This window comes from Crocuta crocuta, unplaced genomic scaffold (assembly GCF_008692635.1).
Source record: "Crocuta crocuta isolate KB4526 unplaced genomic scaffold, BGI_CrCroc_1.0 scaffold313, whole genome shotgun sequence".
Lineage (NCBI taxonomy): Eukaryota > Metazoa > Chordata > Mammalia > Carnivora > Hyaenidae > Crocuta > Crocuta crocuta.
In genome coordinates, this window is record NW_027527814.1 from 226,090 (window position 1) to 250,563 (window position 24,474).

The 24,474-nt window shown below is 41.8% G+C and overlaps 1 protein-coding gene across 16 annotated transcripts in view; it reads right to left on the minus strand.

Annotated features, from left to right (window-relative positions):
- Positions 1 to 22,378, minus strand: part of GIT2 (GIT ArfGAP 2) — a 51,302-nt gene extending 28,924 nt beyond the window's left edge. For 13 of the 16 annotated variants that reach the window (XR_013337794.1, XM_077775085.1, XM_077775051.1 and 10 more), the window contains exons 1-9: positions 22,203 to 22,378; positions 18,168 to 18,301; positions 16,528 to 16,640; positions 15,565 to 15,670; positions 13,495 to 13,581; positions 13,255 to 13,385; positions 10,734 to 10,828; positions 3,803 to 3,848; positions 2,630 to 2,681 (exon numbers count right to left, since the gene is read on the minus strand). Coding sequence is in view for 15 of the 16 variants with exons in the window: in XM_077775085.1 (XP_077631211.1) it covers positions 2,630 to 2,681; positions 3,803 to 3,848; positions 10,734 to 10,828; positions 13,255 to 13,385; positions 13,495 to 13,581; positions 15,565 to 15,670; positions 16,528 to 16,640; positions 18,168 to 18,301; positions 22,203 to 22,254 (816 nt within the window). In the remaining variant the exon portion in view is untranslated. Of the gene's footprint in view, positions 1 to 2,629; positions 2,682 to 3,802; positions 3,849 to 10,733; positions 10,829 to 13,254; positions 13,386 to 13,494; positions 13,582 to 15,564; positions 15,671 to 16,527; positions 16,641 to 18,167; positions 18,302 to 22,202 lie in introns of those variants that run through there. The other 3 variants (XM_077775042.1, XM_077775014.1, XM_077775058.1) reach the window with 2 other exon arrangements.
- Positions 22,379 to 24,474: the final 2,096 nt, after the last annotated feature.

Consider the following 24,474-nt stretch of genomic DNA (forward strand, 5'->3'; position numbering starts at 1 on the left):
GGATAAGGTGATGAGGGCCTTGGGACCTGAATTTGCATCACAAACATCCAATCTCTTTCCAGCAAGGGGCTATAAGCTAAGGTTATTTTTACTAATAGTAACTACAATAGCAATAATGACTGAGGGCTTACACCTCAGGTACTGTCTACTGTAATCATATTCATACTCATGACACTTCTATGAAGACAGGAACTACTATTATCCCACTCTACTGACAAGGAAATTGAGGCCCAGAAGTTAGCAGCCTGCCTAAAGTCACAAAGGCAGCAAGTGATAGACCTGAGATCCAAGTTTAAGTCTCTCCAAATGTTAATGCTTACTAAGTCAAGAAACACATTAGTCTAATTCTATTTTTCTCAGTTTCTTATTAAGGAGGGATGATCAAGCTGTGCCCTGTGAGGAGGAGACCACTGGGGGTGGGGGGGGATTGTTAATGTAAGGACAGCAGCCTGTCTCCCTTAGCAGTTCAGAGCTGCAGCCACTGATGAATCATTAGCCCCCTTTCCGGGAGAGGATACCATGGCCCAGAGAGGCCAAGGAGCTTGTTAGAGATGAGCTCTCTACCTGACCGGTCTCAACAGCCCAGGTTCTTGGGATCTGTACTCAACTTTGTTCCATATTTATCTAGTGCCTGCCACATGCTAGAGATATTACAGACATAACCCCACCTTTATGCAGTTTTCAGCCTAGCAAATGTAGGTTAGTTAAGGGAGCCTGAGTATTATGTATAAGGTTTGAATTACTTATTTATAAATATTTTTTATTTTAATGCACAATTTTAAATGATGAATGAAATTGAACTTTTTTTTTTTAATGTTTTATTTATTTCTGAGAGAAAGAGAATGAGCAGCAGAGGGTCAGAGAGAGAGGGAGACACAGAATCTGAAACAGGCTCCAGGCGTTGAGCTAGCTGTCAGCACAGAGCCCGACGCGGGGCTCAAACCCATGAACCATGAAATCATGACCTGAGCTGAAGTCGGAGGCTTAACCGACTGAGCCACCCAGGTGCCACTGTTTGAATTATTTAAAATAAAAATTGGCTTACATACTCTTAAGTAATTAAAATGAAATTACAGACTATTTAGTGCTACCTGATTCCAAAGCTTATCATCTTAATCATTCTACCATATGACCTCCTTAATTTAAGAAAGGTGATAAAACACAGACACACAAAACCACAGATACAGAATACAGGGACACCAGATTGCATAAAATACATTTATTTCGTATCACAGTTAAATATTAGTAATGATAGACTCACTTTCATATCACATTCAGTACTTAGGATTATTTGGAGCGCTAGTGAAGAGGGACGAGGAGAAAGTCATACATTAGGGGAGCTGCAGCTTCAGAGTCAGGTGTGGGCAAACTCCCACCTATACTGTCAAGGTGGTCAGGTATCAGTTACTTGAATGACAAAATGGCTGGACACTGGGAAAGGAGAACACTGCAGAAAGAGAGGATTCCCGAAAGAGGACCTGAAGGCGGCCTTAGAGAGTGTAAGCTCAAAAAGAAAGAAACGCATGTGCTTGTGCAGGCATGCAGTGGGAACCGGATGGAAAGCAGGGCAAAAACTGAACAGTGAGAACTTGATGACGCCCTTCAAGGCTAAGAAAAGAAGTCAGGAATCTTGGTTTGGTCCAGAGGGCTGTTAAGAACAGCCCAAGGCGGGCAATCTGGTGGTTACAGTGGTGGGGAAGCACGCTGGTGAGGCTTCACTGTGGGGCCCCAACAAAGGGAAAGCACTCCCAGAGAAGCTGGCTGGTCAGGGTCCTGCCTAGCGCTGAGGTGGGCAGGCTGGAAAGAAGTACACAGACTGAAGTGAGGCTGTGACCTGCAGAGCTGGGGGAGCTCCGAGCGTGCACCCGGGGCGGGACCACCAGCCCTTGAAAGCATACACTTACAAAGCTCTGGTGAATGACGTGGGCTAAGCAAGGCCGTGATACTGGTGGCTGGGTCCCAGATGGCAGCGAGTGGAACTGCAGTACTCACCATTCCAGCATCAAATTGTGCCATTCCCTAGTATGCTAGGAGGCTACCAGAAGGAATCCCAAGAAGTGTGGCCCACTTACTCTTGTACATAGAGAGAAACTAAGGAACTCTAATGAGGAGAAACCGATTCCTAATATCAAAGGCACAGGCTTCAGTTTCAAAATAATAGAGAAAAGTGCCATTACTTAAAGTAGAGCCAATAAATTGGATCTACTAAAGTTTTTTTTTGTTTGTTTGAATGTTTTATTTATTTCTGAGAGAGAGAGAGAGAGAGACAGCATGAGCAGGGGAGGGTCAGAGAGAGAGGGAGATACAGAATCTGAAGCAGGCTCCATGCTCTGAGCTAGCTGTCAGCACAGAGTCCGACACGGGGCTCGAACCCACGAACCGTGAGATCATGACCTGAGCTGAAGTCAGACACTTAACCGACTGCGCCACCCAGACGCCCCTGGATCTACTACTAAAGTTAACAGTACTTCCCGTCTTCTTCTCTACGTACTCAATGCTCTGCTTCTGCTTTAACAACCTCTGAGAGTATGAAACAAAGTGATCTGATGCAACAGCTAACGGGCTGAGGACAGGCATTAGGACGCATGGTTCCCCACACTGAACTTCACTAGGAAACAGAGATACTCACAGATTGAAGTTTCTTCTTAGCAGCTTTTGCCAAATCAGACAAATCCAGGCTGCTAAGAAAATGTACAAAACTAATAAGCAATAAATAAAAACCATTTTTGTGAGCTTTGTAGAAGATTAAGATAGTCAAGGCATCAAGACATTTATTACAGTTCATGGACATGATCAGAAACAAAAATTCTACAGCCCATTAGAGTTAGTGAGAAAACTTTGAACAGAAGAACTTGTAACTCCTTTTAGAAATATCATATTCATGTAACATAGTAAGGAGAAAAATAATAACTGAGTAACTAAAAGACAAAAACTACTGCCAGGCTAGTCACCAGCCCCTTTACGTGAGAAGCCACAATTCTTAAAGTATTAAAAAAGGCACGACAGAAGGAAATATGAAAAGAGCAAAATGTGAAAAACCAGAATGGCAAGATTATATCTAGAATAGCAGCTTATCATTTCATAAGCTCTTGACAGTACCTGTGCAAAGCTAATTGGATAAATAAGGATTTCAAGTTCATTCCTGCAGCTGTGAACTCATCTAACCTCACAGACCAGGGGTAGGGAGATTATAGTCCATTTTTTAGTTTGGTCCATGAGCTAAATGTGGTTTTTACATTTTTAACTGGTTTGGGTGGAAAAAAAATCCCAAAGCAAAAGGAAAATATTTCATAACATGAAGAATTCTGTGAAATTCATATTTAAGTGTCTAGAAATAAAATCTTATTGCAATCGATATGCCCTTCATTTATATAACGTTCATGGATGGTTACATCTACAACTGGCAGAGTAGTTGTGACAGAGGCGTAGCTCACGAAGCCCAAAATATTTATTATTCAGCCCTTAAAATTTTTTCAATCATGGTTATAAAGAATACCCTCTATTATAAAACAGAAATATTCTCAGATATCATCTATAGACACAATACACTGTCACAACTGACTAAAACTGGAACAACATCACTAACTCCAATTTTCTTACTAGTAAATTTGTTACTTGTACTCTTTCAAACTTAAGTTTTACATAGTGGTTTACTTACAGCCGTCTTATTTCCAAATTGTATAGCCATAAAAGAGAAAAATGTATGGGCTTTGTTAAATACAAAATATTATACACTTAAACACTATACAACCAAGGAAATAACAGTGACAGATAAAATTGATTGGTATTTCAGTGGCCTTACCTGTCTGCCATTTGAGGTATTATAAAGTGCTGTCCATTTTTGTGATCTGAAACAGAAATCAAGCCATAGTTTCGTTTCTATAAACACTGATAAGCTACATAAAGAAACACCATCATTATTTTCTCAATTTACATTTTGCAGTTAGTATTTTCCCATAATTAGGAATTATGTGGGAGGGGACAGAGTTTGCCAGATTGTCTACAAACTCCCTAAGGACTGGCCGGTAGCAAGAATCATATTCTCATTTTCTACTGGTACAAAGATCCAGACACCATAAAGCAGCAAGGCTGTGTTCACACTAATCGTACATTTCATTTATCCCCAGTATAACTGATGACCTTTAGTTACGGACAGAACTTGTCAGGAGCTGAATTAGCTCAGAGCAGGCTTCCACCACCTGTCCATGTGGGATGGGCGAGCACCCCTGGGGTTTTGTGGCTCACCTTCAAATTAATCAATTAGCATAAAACCATCAGGGCTGGGGCAGGCAGTCTTGGCAGATCCAGGCAGGTCTTACTGACCCAGTCCTAACCTAGCTTTTGGAGGATGCTGATCACATGCCAATGAATAAAAAGCTGTTCTATGCATTCACATATAGGTTTTTGGGTAATCATCAGTCTTTATTTCTCTTGGCTATATAGCCAGCAATGGGACTGTTAGCTTATGTAGGTATTAGGTCAATGTATACACAACTTGGTAAGAAACTGCTAGACTTTTTGGCAGAGTATCTCCATCATTTTGTTTTCCAACCAGTGGTGTATGAGTTACAGTCACTTCATATCTTCCCACTTACATTGACAGCTTCTTTGGGGGTTTTTAAATTTCAGTCATTCTAAAGGGTGTGTGGTGGTACCTCACTGTGCTTTTAATTTGCATTTCCCTAACAGCTAATGATGTTGAGTACTTCACTTCATGTGCTCATTTGTCATCTGGATATGGTCTTTGCCCAGTTTTTATTGGGCTGTTTGTTTTCTTACATTTGAATTTCATATATGTAGGTATAAATATCCTGGGTCCAAGTTCTTTGTTGGACATGTGATTTCGTAGAATTTTCTCCCAGTCTGTGGCTTGTTTTTCACTCTCCTAATTGTAGTTTTTGCAGAGCAAAAGTTTTCAATTTTGATGAAGTCCAATTCATCAGTGTCTTCTTTTATGGACTGTGCTTTTATGTTACATCTAAACGCTTTACCTAATCCAAGATCACAGATTTTCTTGTTTTCTTCTAGATGTTTTATAGTTTTATATTTAGATCTACAATCTATTTTAAGTTAGTTTTTACGGCACTGCGGGTGGTCCTGAAGTTTCTATTTCTGCACATGGATAATGTCCAGTTGCTCCAACACCATAGAGTGAAAAGACCATCTTCCTCCACTGAATTGTCTTTGCAACTATCCAGAATCAAGTGAACATATTTGTGTGTCTGCTTCTGGATGCAGAGACTTGTATGTCTGTCTCTTCACCATAATCACCATCTGAGTACAGCAGAGCTTTACAGTAAGAGTTAAAATTGGATGGTGTGATTTTGCCCACATTTTTCTTCTTTTGCAGAATGGTCTCTTGGCTGTTCCAGTTCTTCTGCCTTTCCTGTAAATTTTAGAATCGGCACATCTAAGTCCGCTATAGGTCCTTGAAATGCACTAACTTTACAAATTAATTAGTGGAAAAATGACAGGTTAACTCTATTGAGTGTTCCAACCCATAACAGTTCTCCACTTATTCAGGTCTTCTGGAGGACTGCTTTCAGCACTTTGTAGTTTTCAGCATGCAGATTCCATGAATATCTTGCTAGATTTCTACCAAAGCTTCCAATTTGGAGCTATTATAAATGGTGCTGTTTTTCTAGGTTCAGTCTCCAATTACCCACTGCAAATCTACAGAAATATGATTGATTTTTTATCGTTTCCCTTGTATTCACTCTGCAAACTTGCTAAACCCACTTACTACTTCTAAGAACTGTGGATTCCTTGGGATTTTCAATATAGAAATCATCTCATTTATGATGAATTGTATCTCTTTCATTTCAATCTGTATGCCTTTTTCTGGTCTTATGGCACTGGTTAGGATTTCCAGAGCAATGCTGAATAAGAGTGGTATGAGTAGACATCCTGGCCTTGTTTCTGATATTCAAGCAAAAGCATTCAATCTTTCGTCATTAAGGAAGATGTCAGCTGTGGGCTTCTACAGATAAATATTCTTTATCAGGTTAAGGAAGTCCCTTCTATTCCAAGTTTGCTAAGTATTTTCTTTTCTTATTGTGAAAGAATTTTGAATTCTGTTACATGGTTTTTCTGCATCAAATGATAAGATTGATGGTTTTTCCTGTCTGTTAATGTGATAAATCACATCAACTGGCTTTCGAATATTTAATCAGTTTTGGCATTTAGAAACCCTACTTGGTTATGATGTATATACAGTTGGATTTGACATGCCAACATTTTGTTAAGGATTTTGGTGTCCCTGTTAATGAGGGCTATTTTTTTGTGCTGTCTTTGCTGGGTTTGGTATCAGGGTAATGGTGGCCTCACAAAATGACTTCAGAGGTGTTTCCTACTTTTTATTTTCTAAATATAATGCAGAATTGATGTTATTTCTTCCTCAAATACTTGGTAAGAATAACTTAATTGTGCAAAACCTGAAAAGTGAATTCCTAAAACTTAAGAATCAAAAATGCAAAGCTAGCAAATCACATGAGTCATAAAGCATATCTGTTATATTATATGGCAACACTATTTCAGCTAGTTCACAATACTTATATTGAAATCACGTGGGTTAAGGTTTTCTTTTTTTTTTTCTTTCTAGGAGAGAGAGAGAGAGAGAGACAGCGTGAGCAGGGGAGGGTCAGAGAGAGAGGGAGTCACAGACTCTGAAACAGGCTCCAGGCTCTGAGCTGCCAGTCAGCACAGAGCCCGACGCGGGGCCCGAACCCACGAACTGTGAGATCATGACCTAAGCGAAAGTCGGACGCTTAACCGACTAAGCCACCCAGGCGCCCCATGGGTTAAGGTTTTCTTAAATGGAGTATTTTAAAGTACAAATTAAGGGGCACCAGGGTGGCTCAGTCAGCTAAGCGTCCAACTTCAGCTCAGGTCATGATCCCACGGTTCGTGGGTTTGAGCCCTGCATTGGGCTCTGCTGACAGCTAACTCAGAGCCTGGAGCCTGTCTTCTGATTCTGTATCTCCCTCTCTCTGACCCTCCCCTACCCACGCTGTCTCTATCTCTCTCTCAAAAAAAATAAAATAAAATAAAATTTTTTTAAAATAAAGTACAAATTAAAATTCTTTAAAATGTAAGATTATGGATTTATACTATTTCTTATTGGGTGGTAATTCATGGTTTTCAAGGAATTGGTTACTTTTTAAAAAAAGTTTATTTATTTTGAGGGAGGGAGGAAGGTGGGGAGAGAGGGAAAGAGAGAGAGTGACTGCAATGTATGAGCAAGCAGGGAAGGGGCAGAGAAAGAGATAGAGAGAGAATCATGGTGTTAGCACACAGCCTGACGCAGGGCTTGATCTCTTGAACCATGAAATCATGACATGAGCCAAAGTCAGATGCTCAACCAACTAAGCCACCCAGGCACCCCTTTACCTTTCTGCTTTTATTTCAAAACATTTTTTTAACATTATTTTTGAGAGATAGAGAGACACAGAGCATGAGCGGGGAAGGGGTAGAGAGAGAGGGAGACACAGAATCTGAAGCAGGCTCCAGGCTCTGAGCTGTCAGCACAGAGCCCAATGCATGGCTCGAACTCATGGACAAGATCATGACCTGAGCTGAAGTCAGACGCTTTAACCGACTGAGCCACCCAGGCGCCCCTACCTTTCTGCTTTTAAATTACCTCTATTGTTATATTTAAAATGTTTCTTGTAGACAGCATAAAGTTAGAACTTACAGTCTTAAATCTGTTCTGATAATCTCTGCTTTTTAATTGGTATTTAGATCATTAACATTTAACGTAATTATTAATATATCTGGATATAAGTCTATGACTTTATTAGTTTCTGTTTCGGCTTCAGTTTTTTTGTTCCTCTCTTTCTCCCCTTTTCTCTCTTTTCTGGAATGTTTTGAATTGAAGTATCTTCTGATTATTTGAGTAATTTTTAACATTCCATTTTATCCCTATATGTTTTGACCACATATCACCATATAGTCTGTTTTTAGTGACTGTCCTAGGCATTATAGTATACATAACCTTCTGATCTACTTAAAAATATTATTTTTCCATTTTAAGATGAATGCAGAAACCTTATCTCTGTATTTTTTTTACCTGCTCCCCTTTTATGTCATAGCTATCAAAGGTATCACAGTGACATATGCTAAAAATCCCACTAGACAATGCTATAACTTCTGCATTAAACTGTCACACATATCTCAAAGAACTTAGGAGGAATACACAGTCTCTTATATTTATCCGATATTTGTCATTTCAGTTGCTCTTCTTTCACTCTGGAAGTTCCAGATTTCCTCTGGTATCATTTCCCTTTTACCCAAAAGACTTTCTTTAGCATTTCTGTTAGAGCAACTAGTTCTCTTACCTTCTTCTTAATATATATTTTGCCTTCATTCTTGAAGGTTTTTTCACTGGAAATGCAATTCTGAGCTGACAGTTCTTTTCTTTCAGGACTTGTCTCCACAGTTTCCAATAAAAATCCATAGCCATTCAAATAACTATCCTTTTATATATGTGATTTTTTTTCTTGGCTGCTTTCAAATGTTTTGTCTTTAGTTTTCAGCAATTTGACTTTGATGTGTCTGAGTGAGGATTTCATGGAGTTTATCCTATTTGGGATTCTCTGAGCTTCTTGAATCTGTAAGTCTGTCTTTTGCCAAATTTAGAGTTGTGAACCCATGTTTCTTCAATATTTTTTCTGCATCACGCTTGATCTCCTTCTGGGAGTTGGAAGATACAAACTTAACTTTCTGACATTATCCCCTAAATCCTTGGGGCTCTGTATTCAGTTTCTTTTCCTCCCATTCTTTTCTCTCTGTTGCTCAAACTGGGTAATTTCTAGTGATCTATTTCAATTCACTGAGTCGTTCTTTGCCATCTCCAATCTGCTATTAAGCCCATCCAGTGAGTTTTAAAATTTTAGTTACTGTATTTTTCAGTTCAACATTTCTTTAAAACAGTGTTTATTTATTTTTTAGAGAGAGAGAGACTAAGAGATGGTGCAAACAGGGGTAGGGGATGGGGCAGAGAAGGAGACAGGAAAATCCCAAGCAGGCTCTCCATTGCCAGCACAGAGCCCGAAGTGGGGTTCAATCTCATGACAGCAAGATCATGACCTGAGCTAAAATTCAGAGTAGGACACTCAACAGACTGAGCCACTCAGGTGCCCCACAGTTCAACATTTCTATCTGGTTCATTTTTAGATCTTCTGTTTTTCTACTGAGACCTTCTATATTTCTATATGATTCAAGAACATTCACACTTCTTTAAGCATGATGTTCCTACTGCTTTAGTGTTTGATAATTCCAACATCTGTGACATCTGGGGATGGCCTTTGTTGACTACCTTTTCCCCCACAAGTCTTTTAAGATCTTCCTGGTTCTTTATGTGTCAAGTAATTACGGTTGATATCCTGAACACTTTGAATATTATATTGTGAGACTCTGAGTATTATTTAAATTCTATGGAGAATGTTAATATTTTTGTTTTAGCAGACAACAGACCAGGTTAAGCTCTGCCCCCTGGGCCAAGTGGTGAGAGAACAGAGAGAAAAATAAAAGCAATCAGAATTCCTCTCACGCTCTTAGTCAGAGATTCAGGCAGCTGTGCTGCCTCTGCTGCAGCCACAAGACTGCCTCGGGGTTTGGGTGGGGGAAAAAAGGAGACAGAGGAGAAAAAAACCCCAGGGGAATCCCCCAACTCTCTGTGCTGCAGGATTCTTGCACCTGCTCTGCAGTTCCAGGTTTCAGGCAATCACAAAGGCCATAATAGAAGTAAAATAAACAGGACACTCACCACTAGCTCCATGGTACTTTGAGTTCCTAATCCACCAGCCAGGGTCCTCAGATAGCTACTCCATGCATTTGGTCCAGGGTTTTTAATTGTGTTTAGAGGAAAAGAAAGGACTGGGAACCACACCAGGGGCTCTTAACACTATCATACAGCCAGGTTAGGGAAGCACTGTATATGTGTACATGGATATTCTAATCAGGAACTGGCAAACTTTCTGTAAAGGGCCAGACAGTAATATTTTTGGCTATTCAGCCATATGGTATCTCCTGCAAATACTCAACCTACTCCTTGCTTTCCTTCTTTAATTACGTAATCTCTGCACCCAATGTGGAGCTCAAACTCATGACCCCAATCAAGAGTCACATACTCTACTGACTGAGCTAGCCAGGTGCCCCTCAACATACTCAGTTCTGCTGTAGTAATGTGAAATCAGCCACAGACACTATGTTAATGAACAGGCATGGCTATCTTGCAACAAAATTTTATTTAAACAAACAGGGGACAGGCTAGATTTGGCCCAGAGACCATGGTTTGCTGCCAATCCCCGTTCTACTTCATAAATAAAGTTGTCTAATGAAAAAGCTTACTTTTGGAGTCTTTTCCATTCCTCAGATAGCAAAATTCTTCTTCGAATAACTACACAGGTTACTGCACTGCTCCTCCAATCCTAGTCCCATCGTGTGCAAGAACTATGGCACACGTTCGATTTTGGTTCCATTGTGCTCTTTGATTCTTGAAACAGTCACTCCTCTGGAGCTAAGATAACATCTTAAAGACTAAAATTCAAGGAGATTTGACTACCCTTATATCTTTTGCACGAAACTGGAATTTTTATTTTCAAATAAAAATCCTCATTTGCAATTTTTTTGAGGAAATGTTAAAGCAGAAGTCTTGGGTACCAGTGTCCCAACTTGTTCTTGCAGGGGCTGATTGACTGAAGGTGTGGAGAGGCCACTAGCCTTTCACTCACCTGGTTTCCTGCCACAGAGATAGAAGGCGAGTCTGTCAGTCAGCTCGTACTGTATTTCTACAAGACGCTCTGCCAGCTCATGGTGCCCTCCTTGCCTACCGAGAGAAAACAAAGTACCAGTTATATTCCTCACCAGTCACTGGCTCTAGAATAAAAAAGGACAGAAATGTCTCCCAAGACACCTGAGTAATTTACCAAATGCAACTTCTCGGAATAATCAACCTTTTGTGTGAGATAAACTTTCCGGGTCTACTCTTATTCCCAACTCTATAAACGTTTTGTAATCTAAACTACTCCCTTTCCTTTAATTTACAAAACAGAATACTTAATAAGGAAATCATGGACTTATGGGAGGAAATGAAGAATAACTCCATCTAAGGAAGTAGAAAATAAAATTAATAAATGGTCTAGAGTAGAGGTTCCGAAAAATGAACTAGACTGCTTTAGAAAACATATAGATATCCATGCCCTGACCTTGGAAATTCTGAATCAGTAAGGATGGGATGAGTGTGAACATCAGTATTATGAAGACGGTCTTTCCCCAAGAGGCTCTTGATGCAGCCAGTCTGACTCTGGATGAGTTCAGTAACCACTTCAAGGTCTTTAATTCAGGGAGAGAGAGACCAAAAGAACGCACAGCTCACACTTGTAACTACTTTGATGTCCTTAACTTCAATTTCCATAACAGAAAACATCAGGTTTGCCTTTCTTCACTTATGAAATATTTAATCTGTTTGAAATCCTTTTAGTAACAAGGCACATAAATAATTACATTGAGATAGGGCACCTGGGTGGCTCAGTCGGTTAAGCGTCCAACTTTGGCTCAGGTCATGATCTCACGGTTCGTGGGTTCGAGCCCCGTGTTGGCCTCTGTGCTGACAGCTAGCTCAGAGCCTGGAGCCTGCTTCAAATTCTGTGTCTCCCTCTCTCTCTGACCCTCCCCTGCTCATGCTCTCTCTCTCTCTCAGAAATAAATAAAACATTAAAAAAATAATTACATTGAGGGACTATTGTATATGCAAGGTACACGTAAGGAAATTCTAACATAAGTGATAGTAAGTACCATGTACTGAGTGCTCTCTTCTTCTTAAAAGATAAAGTCTAGTTTCTGCTAGTTTCTCTTCTCATTGTTCAAGACACTACAAAATATTCCTTCAACATACCACACATTTGATTTCTGAGATACGCATCTTTTTTTCCTCATTTTTTTAAACATCTGTGAAATCAGGTAGTATCTGACAATTGATGGTACATCCATCATTTTTTTTTTAAGTTTATTTGTTTATTTTGAGAGAGAAAGAAAGCAGGGGAGGGACAGAGACAGAGAGAGAGAGAGAATTCCAAGCAGGCTCCATTCTATCAGTGCAGAGCCCAATGTGGGGTTCCAACTCACAAACTGTGAGATCATGACCTGAGCCAAAGTCAAGAGTGGGACGCTTAACCAAATGACCCAGGCGCCCCCATTTATCACTTAACTGGCCGAATTTTCCTCATTTTTTAGTGGTATATGAGATAATGATGACCTGTACAATCGGTGAAGTCTCAGATCTGATGAAATACTGTATTTCTCAATATCTCAGCTCACCCTATTCTATCCAGTGAAGCACTCTGCTGGGCCCAACACTCCCTGTCCATCAGTCCCTCCTGAACTTGATTCAGGCCTTTCTTTTTCACCTGGAATGTCTTAGGTCCTCTTTCACACACCCAAATCCAACCCATTTTTCAAAGTCCAACTAAAGAAATTTCTTAATGATTTAGGCCACAATTAAGAAACCCTGTATATGCCTTTTAAGATGAGTTATCCATTCTGGCAATGAATTCCATGTTATCTTGCTTCATTTAACTCTTTCATGCATTTATGAATCATCTCCTCTACAAGATAATAAATTCTGAGAAGGCACAACTTTGTCATTTCACCCATTTTATCCTCTGCAGTAAAGAGTATGGTGGTTTGCAGTTAATAAAGTTAACATGCAAGAAGAAGGAAAGATAAGCCACCTTCTATCATTTAAAGAATATTCAAGACTAACTTATGGACTTGTTTATTCTTCCAGCATTTCACAAAGTTTTTAAACCAAGAAGAATTTTATAGCAGGCACTCAGATGTCAGCTACCTAAAACCTATAATTAACATTTTACACTATACTTGTTTAATCACATACCTATCTACATAGATCTGTTTTTAAGTTCAAGCAATGACTAAACATATTAAAAAACTGAGGGGTGGGTTCTGTGATTCTTGATACTTGACTTGGACTCTGCCAATGGCCCAAACACTACTACATTATAAGTCATGTGAAAGACTGAAAGCTAACTGGTTAATGGCTCTACTCTCTATGACTTTGCCAGCTTCTAAGCTCATATATATCTGAAATGTCTTCATCTGCAAAATAATAGGATGCAAATCCTTAACTTAAAGGGGTTAAATGTTAATCATACACAATTTAGCCACCTAACAATGAATCACACCCAACATTAATAATCCCTAACCCAGGAAGCGACAAGAATCTAGGTCTCTTACCTTGCATAATCAACAGGAGTTTTTCCACTAGAATCCTGTGTGCCTGGGTCTGCTCCATACACTGCCAATAATTCTGCCTGTAAAATCTGCCCTGCTTTGGAGGCAACATGGAGTGGGGTGTTTCCTTTTTCCTATTAACAAAAAGGAGGCAAACGAGCAAATTAAATAAAACTAAAGGCTACACAAACACAACCCACTTAGTTTCAACTTAATATCTCAATCAATTCATGCTTTCCTCACAGGGTGAAAGAAGTTGGCTTGTGCTCCTAAAGATAACAGCCTCAAACAGGTTTCGAGATTCCCTGTTCTCACGCTTGAATGGAGTTGCTGAAAAACACACAAACCAAAAAAATATTTGTTAAAGGTGTAAAGAGTGGTGTACTAGAGCAGCTGGCAGATCATTTTCATATACATTATGTTAGTAATCATCTCTGTTTGGCTTAGTAAGATGGATGAAGCAGTCTCTCCCTTGCTGGTCACGACCACCTCTGGGCCCTCCGCTGGGGCCAAGTGCACTTACTGAGAAGGAAACAGGGCTGGGAAGGCTGATGTGCCCAGATGCATGATCTGTCTAGGGGACACAGCCAGCCCTGGAATGAGAGGCAGTATGAGAAGGTGGTTGAACATGGTTCTGAGGTCTCCAAGACCTGAATTTCAAACCATACAGCCTTCAAGTTGTATGACCTTGTGGAAGTTCTTTAAGCAAACTGAGCCTTAGTTTTCTCATCTCGAAAATGGTGATAACTATGCCACCTTTATGCAGAGGGTAACTGTAAGAAGTCAGTGATATAACAAAATTCTTAGCATGGAGCCTGGTACATAGGAAATGCTCAAAGAATACAGCTGCTGCTGTTCTGACACTGTTATCATCTGTTGTTGTTATCGGTCTGCTCCAAAGACCGCATATCCCACACCACAGAAATTGCAGGATTCTGCCTTACAGCAAACCCTCTCCACAACATCACTCTCGCCCTTGTATACATACATTACTTTAACCAAGTCTTTCAGGGTGGGAAGTAGGCCTGTCTATACCAAATTCCGTACCACTGCAGAAAAGCTCTTACACATGCAGAAGATGAGCTGCTTTCCTTCAAGTCCAACCTAGAATTGTTCAAAATGACGTAACTCTTAATCTGAGAAAGCAGGTATCTACTGCAGCATCTATGTCCATGTCTTGCTTTTAAAATTAATTTATTTAAGGGGGCTCCTGGGTGGCTCAGTTGGTTAGGTGCCCGACTTTGGCTCAGGCTATGATCTTGTGGTTTGTGGGTTCGAGCCTTGTGTCAGGCTCTGTGCTGACAGCTCAGAGCCTGGAGCCTGCTTTGGGTTCTGTGTCGCCCTTTCTCTCAGCCCCTCCTCTGCTCTCACTCTGTATCTCTCTCAAAAATAAAGAAACATTAAAAAATTTTTAATAAAAAAAATAAAATTTATTTAATATTTTTAAATTGGTAAAAAAAACACCTTGCCAAGCATTATTAATTAACAGAAATAACAATTATACATGCGTCTATGCAAACTTTTAAAATCTGAGTTGTGAGTACCCATGCTCTGCATGAACATTTCCTAAAAGCAGTGCTTTGAAAATAAAGATACATATTTCTCATGGCAACTCTCAAAAACATGCAGAGGCCCACATAAAAAAAGCCATCTACTCATTTTACAAGTACATTAAAGAATCCCGAGTACTACAGCTTTGAGTCATCCTGCCTCCTGAAGATCCTACTCAGTGTACAACCTAGATACCTAAAGAAGTCCCTCAAACTTTCTAGTCCCTTCTAGAAACAAACTCAAGAATGGTTCCCATTTCAAAGTTAATAAAAAAAACTTGTAGAAATATAATTTTATTTTTTGTTTTTGTTAGTTTTATTTTGAGAGAGAGAGAGAACATGAGCAGGGGAGGAGCAGAAAGAAAATCCCAAGCAGGCTCCACACAGTCAGCACAGGGCTCGAACTCATGAACCGTGAGATCCATGGCCTGAGCTAAAATCAAGAGTCTTGGATGCTTAACCAACTGAGCCACCCAGGCATCCCTAGAAATACAACTTTAAAACCATATCTGAAAAATATAAATCGTTTTCTAGATACATACTTATTTTTCCTTTTTGCCCTTGTACCTCCACTAACATGAATGGCTGCCATTGGAGTTAAGATTAAAGATGAAACCAATTCCAAAAAAGGCTGTTATTAATTATTTAGAGTACAGAAAGTTTTTGTGTTGTTTTTCCCTCTTTCCTCTTTAAATTTTTTTTCAAGCAAAACAATACACTGTTTCCTCCAGCAACAGTAGGGATTGTAAAAGGTGTGGCCCACCTTGCTAAGGTCTTTGGCAGTTACACTGTCATCATCCCGGCAAGGCAAGCGATGCACAAATGCCAACATCTGATACTTGGCTCTGATGAATTCCGCTTTATTAGGACTGTTCAAAAACAAAGAAAACAGCTCACTTGCAGTACAGATGTGACATTCCCCATTCTTCAGGTTGTAAAAAGAAGAGGAAGTGACCCGTATGCCCCACTCAAGAAGAAAATGAACAATAGAAAAATAAGTTCCAGCATGAATTTAAGACCTGCAAAACATCGATTAGTCATTCTAATGGCCAGGGCTGCAGAGGACTTGGCTTTTTATAGCACCTCTCCTCTCTTTGTAATTTTCTTTTAAAAAAATTTTTTTTTTAAGTTTATTTATGTATTTTGAGAGAATGAGAGAGAGCATGAGTCAGGGAGGGTCAGAGACAGGGAGAGAGAGAATCCCAAGCAGGCTCCATCTGCACCGACAGTGCACAGAGCCTGATGTGGGGCTCAAACTCATGAATTGTGAGGTCATGACCTGAGTCGAGATCAAGAGTGGGACACTTAACTGACTGAGCCACCCAGGGGCTCCTCTTTGTAATTTTCATAATTGACCTAGTGGCCTTGAGAGGAAGGGGCATTTTGTCCCATCCTATAGGTAAGGCATCAGGCAGACTGGAGCCCAGAACCGAGATTTCTGGTCTGACTGCCTCTTGTTTGGGCACCTAAGCTTAAATTTGATTACATGAACAGCCTCCGAACCTGTCTCAAACTGGAGAAGCCACTGACTGGTGCTACGCAATCACGCAAAAGAGATGGTCCTGTACCCAGTCTTCTGCGTTTCTAAAAGCAAAAGGCTCAATGCACAATTGGGGTGTACACACTTCCTGTGCTGCCCTTGTGGAGGCTGGTCAAAAGTCACCGCATACCTTTTAGTGGGCCCTGTGTGTTACAAAGAAATAAAAGTATTAAACATTCCACTCACTGTACTTTATCCTGTGGATTAGCTTTACGTCTTCCACTCATAACAGAGGCAGGGTCCAGCAATGAATGCTCCCATATAGAATTAGCACCGTTATTATACAAGGTTTCAACCATCTAAAACCAAGCAGTATAAAATCACATTGTAATTTCCTTCCACAAATATTCCCTGGGAGCTGTAGTGACTGAACTGGGAAAACCAAGACCCATGACAAATACTAGCATGATGGGGATGTCCCTCAAATCAGTGCTTTCTGATTCTAGAAGGAGAACAATGAATCTGTATGCAAGATTCAGGTTTGACCAGGAGGATAGTAAAGACCTAAGAGGGTTTGATTAAATTGCTTTTATAGATTATAGAGGAAGAGTATTTTGGCACTTTAGCACAGTATCTCCCAAGCCAGATCATCCAAATACTATTTTCAAGATTCCTAACAACCCACGTACTGTCTACTGTCTAGACTATCTGCCTAATATTTTTCTTTAAATCTACTCATTTTTTTAAAAACTTCTAGGAATTATGGCTTGATGTGCTAAAGTTCTCTTATACACATTAAAATGACGCAACCATTAAAACAAATATCTGGGTATCACCTCCATCTGTCTTGAGTACCACTGGTGGATCATGTGCCACACTTTCGGAATTGTTCTTTTAGGGTCAAGCCTGGCATTTTAAACAACTCATCTCTGGACTTTCTTCAGGCCCTATAATGAAATCTGTAAACAAAGACCTGAGGGCGGTAAACACCTACTTTCACATGAGATGGAGCTGTTAGGAACTTCTCAGCATAAGTTATTAATAAACCATACTTTCCTAATTGCATGTCACAGCACGACTTCTGACACAGCCCCATCTGTTTTTTGTATTAGTGGAGATACCATCACATAAGAGACCCAAACCCACTTGTTTTGACCCCTTGGTTTATGCGGGTAAGTTTAAGGGACATGCTGTACAGCTGCCACAGATTCAGTAGAATATGTACTCAAGGCAAATGAAGGCAAAACACATGTTTAATTCTGAGTTCCAATGGAACTTGAAAAATGTGTACCCCAAAATAGAAGTACAGGTGACGTGACATTCAACCTCAAATAAAACAAAGGGCTCACTTTAACACTTGGCAGGGTGCTGGGCATTCAACTGAAACATGTTAACTTAATTTGGTCTCTAACTGGTTAAGAAGAACTTCAAGGAAACTTAAATCACATGTTTCAGAAATTTCTGAGGAATTTCAGTCCACGTTCCCATCAAAGCAGGAGACTTCCCATCAAAGCAGGAGACGTAATGAAAAGTTTCTGAGACCGCAGCCTTCAGGAACACTTATCACGGCACAGGGAAAAGACGAGCCATTTAATGACACTTCCTGGTGACAGTCTAGAAAGTCAGCAGGGAAACATTACCAAAAACAAACTTTAAAAATCAGTTATCTATCTATAATTGAGGTTTTTTGGATTTGTTCAGAGGGGGGAAAAATCTTAAATGACAAATTCAGTCCTTTATATGGCAGCGATAGGCATGGCACTTCTATTCAGTTGTGATTCAAACATCGTTATAAGATTCCAGAAGTACAGTGAAGGGATGTTAGTTGCTAAAACCAAGAGTGCTGAAAGCTCCAATTATGTGCTGTGCGAGTTCCTACTCTTTACCTGCAGCAGCGTGGGAGGCCACGGCGCATGCTTCAGGTGCCTTACTTGGGAGACGTGGCGCCCCAGGCTCCGGTGGACACCGCAGCACTCGTCACAGATAAAAGTCCCCCGGTTTACGGATGCCCAGGAAGGGTCTGGAAGGAAGAATGACATCTCAGTGGCGAGGACACAGGGGGCTGCTGTGCTGCCAGATGGCCCCAGGTGACCGAGGTTTGGTTTTTCAGAAAAACAAGGCATTTCTGCTGTTTTAGAATGCTGGCTGACACACCACACTGGTGAGCCTGTCTGATGGTGCCACCTATGTTGGCTGATTGGGCACAACGTGAACTGAGACTAAACACGAGTCGAAGCCCTGAATAAGCAGCTGTCTCCTTTCTAGTCCAGGGTCACAGTCTGTAGCCCTGATGGGATCTACCATCTCAGATGATCGCTCCTTCATTCCAGTTAAGAGAAACACACTGAGAGGGTACAGATGAATCATCTCAAATCCATCTCCACCAAGAGCAAGAGAACATAATCATATCAGTGAATAATCCACACGCTTTACCATCACCGAAGCAAATCTACTCATCTACTGCCATACCTCCGCATGGCTCTGGCTCCGTGCTTAGCAGAAAGCTGCAAGAGACACAATGACGAAACTGCTTGGCTATGGTGGCTCGAAGGACAGACTGAGGAACCTGGCCTTTTCTGCTAGGAAATATTCTATGACATCCACTACTCGTTTCAGATAAACTGCCAATTTCCCCCTTGCAGTTGATCTGAAGGAAGAGAAGCTGTAAAGGCAGCAGTTCCACAGAGGCAAAGATGTAAAATAAAAGCGAGTAATATTTTGGGGGCGGGTAAGATACTTTTTTCCCACGAAGTCCCCCAGAACTCCAGCAGACATCCTTTGAGACCAGGAATAATTCGCACTTGGTAGGCAGTAAGAACAGTCCACACTGGGCAATAAACTGAACACATATCTGGAAACTCCAGACAAAATCAGACTTTCTACATGTCGTCAGACTCACAACAGGGTGACAATAGGTGCCACTCGAGCTGCCTGGTCTAAGAGTTATATTTAAAAATTCTTCAATGTCCACAAAAATCTCTGAAATGCATATACACCATCTTTACCATATTTAACAGTTTATTCAAATCCTTTCCGACCATATAATGAAAAGTTCTGAGATTTCAATCAGAGACAAATCCTGGGAGTCAGAGGGTGTGGTGGTTGAGAGGTTGGTTTTGCAGACAAGCAGTCACGGGTTGGAACCCCAACTCTGCCACTTCTTGCACAACTGTCTCAGGCAAGTAATTTCTTTGAGCATCCTTGCCACGGATCAAATGGGAATAATAGCATACCTCAGGCAAGGGGGACATCAAGGGTAAGGTGCCTCGTGTATACTAAGTACTTAGTAACGTCAACAGTTATAACTTATCTAAATTATTTTCTACCTAACATTCAGATATTGTCAAGAGGCCACTGAAATTCACGAGGACAGGAAAAAGTTTTTGTCAATACTTAAAACATCAAATGTGTCAGATAATCACAACTACTATAGCGAAAAGTCTCAGCGGAGTTTTCGGGTAGTTGAGCGCAGAGGAGGAGCTATTTAGAATGAACTAGATTCATTAGGAAAAAAAGAGTAAAATATTTGCTAAGACGTGATCGTGGTTAAGGGTTTGTCAGGAGATAAAACAGAAACAAAATAACTCAATGAAGTAGAACTCTGTCAGTACTACCATATAATCCTGAAAAGCAAAGATTGAAAATACCAAGACAAAGGATGCGTACAAAGATACACAAGAACACTTCTTTTTGTAGTACAGGACTGATACTACTACTACTATTGGGTGGTGGGGAGGAGACCCTTTTGAAACACAGCTTTGGTTTTCAAAGATCACTCAGAGGATTCAGTGTTCTTGGAGAAAATTAAATAGGAGTAAGACGACAAAGATTTAACACACATTAAGCAAGGTTCTCAATCACTTCAACATCATGGATCAGAATCTCATGGAAAAAATATTAGTGATCACGATAGAGTAAAATCAAAACCGAGTTCATATGGATTCTGTTGGGTGAAACCTTTCCAGTTTACCTAAATGTTCTGTTCAGGGGCTTCTTGACCAGTATTCTAGGAACACCACAGATGGGCTTCAGAAATGTCTGTGACCCCATGAAGAAATTATAACATGAATCCTGTGTCAAAGAGTGACTACATGTGCATTTTCCAGGCAGAAGGCTTTAGCAGTCATCAGAATTTTTAAAGGGACCCCAAAGAGAAAGAGGCGACTCTGACCAGGGTACTGTAGAAAGGGCAGCACAGATTCCTAGCTGCTCAAGTTCACACAACATTTCAAGGTAGCCTAATTATATTCAAAACAGGAAGGAAATGACTCAAGTCTCTGTAGATTAGGCATTTGAGACAACTAAAACGATACAATGGAAGAGAAAACTGTCTGAAATACGCATGAAATGCTGCACAAGGGCAAGGCGGTCATTAGCACGGCAAATGGGGACCTCAGGTTTCCTGTCCCCCATCAACTCATGGGGAGTAAAGAACATACGTTCCAAGAGGAAGTCTGATTCTAGACTCATGTGAATCAAACACATCACAGAAAGTTCAACCGAAAACAAGTAAGAAAATAAGGAAGTGGAACAAATAACATGTTTAGAGAATACGATGGAGTCTGTATAACCCACACCAACTTGAGGTCCTGTTTTCAGCTCTCCACCCTCCTCCCCACCTTCAAAGGAAACTGGTAACCCCACTTGCACTACACGGGCCATGAAACAACCACACAAGGTCTGAGTTATCACAGCACTAGTTAAAATCAGTCTCCACTTCCATACAACCAGATGAAGTTCAGAACGGTTGCAAAAACACTGCCGTTCAACGATTCCGCTGCGATTGTTGATTGGACACTAGATGTACCAAAGAAGGCCATCTTACCTTTGAATGACTTCTAATTTCAAAGCACTGAAATCCAAGCACGGAAAAAAGCAGAGAGACCTGTCAATTCAGGGCCAATTGCTAAGAGGGATCTGAGCTCTAAATCTGAAAATACGCAGGGAAGAATGGTTTTGGGCTTTCAATGCACCCATATGCCTGCCTAGCTTCCCTGAACGCCCAAGTGTGTATATTTGCCAGTGATTTTGTTTATTTTGTACGCTGTAATTAATGTAAGATTTAGAAACTCAACGCTAGCTTTAAGAGACTGCAAAGGTTCTGTACCAAACACCACAATACAAAAAGGAGAAAAAAAACTTAGGTGAGATAATGCTAAGAACATTCATTGACTCTTTCTTCCCACTGAATATGGTTCTCCCAATTCTCTCCATCGGAAAAAAGAAGGAATTTAAGGCTGGGCCAAATGAAATCACCAGCCCAAGGTCACCCACAGGCGGACCTAGGTTGAACCCAGGCCGTCCAGATCCCAAAACTCTAGACGCGCACTGCCTCCCAAGCGCTGCATGTGTTCGCAAGACCCCGGACGTCCCGGAGATTCTCCCCGCTGGAGGTGGAGTGGGAACCGGGATGTTAGGAGCAGGAAAATCGTCCACCGTAGTCCCCTGGAGAGTACTGGTGGACGGAAGCGGCGAGGGCGCCCACCCTGAGCAGGGGCCCCTCGCGGGGCGGAGGTCTGGGGGACTGCGAGGGAAGGGGGGCAACACCTGCAGCCTCTGGGGGCCGCAGCCGGGAGAACGCTCGCATTTTACTTCTGTAATTGGCCTTCCTGTGGATTGCCCAAGCCCCTTCCTGTTGGGGAAGCGGCCCCGACCCCGCAGCCTCCCCGCCCGGCCTGGGACAGAGGGGACAAGAGAGGATGAGAGGGGAGGGAGGGACGGGAGGGCGGCGGCCCCCCCTGCTAGCCCGGCTCTGACAGGCCCCGGACGGGTCCCGTTCCGAGGCCTCCCCGGCTCCTCCTCCCCGCGCCCCCAAGTGTGGGGTTCGGCCGCCGGGACCCGCCCGACCCGAGGGGGCGGCCCCGGGGCAGGGGTCCCTCTGAGTAGAGCTGAGGAGAGCGGGCCCAGCCGGTGGGACTCACCCGGCCCGCTGCAGTCCGCGCACACTTCGCTGCTCCGAAGCCGCTTCGACATGGCTCCCGCCTCCCACCTGCCGGGAATCAGGGTCCCCGGGATAGCGAAGGCGGCGGCGGCAGCGCTTCCGCTCTAACGGGTCCCCGCGGCGGCGCTGGCGGCGGCGCCTCTCCCCTCAGCGCCTCGCAGCCCCGGCGCAGCACGCACGCGCGGGGAGGTGCCCTTCACCGAGGGGCAGATCACGTGACCGGAAAGGGCACGCTGCCTTGTCGCCATCTTGAGTGAGGGCAGCATCTTCTGTCCTACTTAACAAGTTGTCTTCAATTTGGGTTTCGCTCTCGGGTGGGGATTCTTTGTCTCTGCACTGATTAATACTACGGGGAAGCACTGATTAATACTACTGGGAAACAGCAAAATCTAGTGGCCAGAGCCCTGCAGCCACAGCCTTCCTGAGGCAATCAATAGTTAAGTCATTTAGTATAACTGGTCAAGTTCACTCACTTATTCTTTCCTTTGGTCAATAAATATTTATTGCGGGGCGCCTGGGTGGCTCAGTCGGTTAAGCAGCAAACTTCAGCTCAGGTCATGATCTCAACGGTTCGTGAGTTCGAGCCCTGCCTTGGGCTTGGTGTGGACTGCTCAGTCTGGAGCCTGCTTCGGATTCTGTCTCCCTCTCTCTCTGCCCCTCCCAGGCTCCCACTGTCTCTCTCTGTCTCTCAAATATAAATACACGTTAAAAAAATTTTTTTAAATCTATTTATTGAGATCTATTTATTGTTCCCGGCGCTGGAGAAAAAAACTGACTAAAGAAGACAAAATTCCCTGTCCTTATGGAGCTTATATTATGTTGTGGTAGATCTACAATAAAATATGTAAACTGAGGAACGTTAGGTGTTTCTCTGAATGCAATTTTAGTCCCATCCACAAAATGGAGCTGATGGAGCGGATTTTTTGTCTTTTGTTTTTTGTGTTTTTATGCATGTTCTGCTACATAAGACTGATTTTTACATTTTAAAGGGTTGTAAAGAAGAAAAAGGAGAAGATGAAGTGGATGAAGAATATTCCATAAAACTCATATATAGTCTGCAGGGCTAAATATTTACTATCTGACTGAGGACAAATGGAATAATTTACAGAAAAGTGTGGAGTGCCTGCCTCAGAGTAAGTACTCAATAATAATAATAGTAGTGCCCACTAGTATTGATATTCAGTATTTCTATTCTTTTCTAATCTCAATTTTTTTGTTTTTGAGAAGAATAGACAACTTCCAATGATTTATGGGATGGTGTGAAATAAGCACAGTGAGAAGAGTTTAGTCAGCACGAGATAAGAGATGTGACCCTAATGCTAATGAATTGTATGTATTGTACGTAAATGCAATCATGATCTCCATTTAACAAATACTGGATGCCTATTAAGGGCCAGACACTGTTTTGACTTTAGATACTCTGTGGAGTTCCTCAACTTATGAATAGGAGAGATTTTTTAAAAAATATTTTTTATTTATTTCTAGGAGAGAGAGAGAGACAGCGTGAGCAGGGGAGGGTCAGAGAGAGAGGGAGACACAGAATCTGAAACAGGCTCCAGGCTCTGAGCTGGCAGTCAGCACAGAGCCCGACGTGGGGCTCGAACCCACGAACCGCGAGATCATGACCTAAGTGAAAGTCGGACGCTTAACCGACTAAGCCACCCAGGCGCCCCGAGAGATGTTTAATAAACATGGAACAATGAGCAGAAAGAAGATTAAGTTGCAAAAAGCATCTGAAAAGATAGGAAGTCTTGGAAGAGGTCATAGAAGCCCTGGTTTTGGTCCATCTGTTTTTTTTTTTTCCTTCAATGTTTATTTACTTTGAGAGAGGGAGAGAGTATGAGCGGCACAGAGAGAGAGGAAGAGAGAGAATCCCAAGCAATCTGTTGGTGGTGCTTCATCTCATGACTCTGAGATCATGCCTTGAGCCTACATCAAGAGTCGGACACTTAACCGACTGAGCCACCCTGGCGCCCCAGCATCTCTCCATTTTTATAAATGTGTGGCATAGGAATAGCTGCATAACTCCCACACATTCCATAGTGAGAGCCTCTGGGTGCCGGCCTGATGCTCCTGCATCCTGTTTTGGTTTGCAGACTCACAAATCTTCTGGACTCAACACGTGTGGACAATGGATTAGGCCAGGCTTCTTGAACAGCTGTTGTTGCAAGCATCTGAAAAGCTCGATGTGCAAAGCAGGGGAGGCAGAGGGCATGCTTTCAGGATGCATTAAATAACTTTGCCCAGCTGTG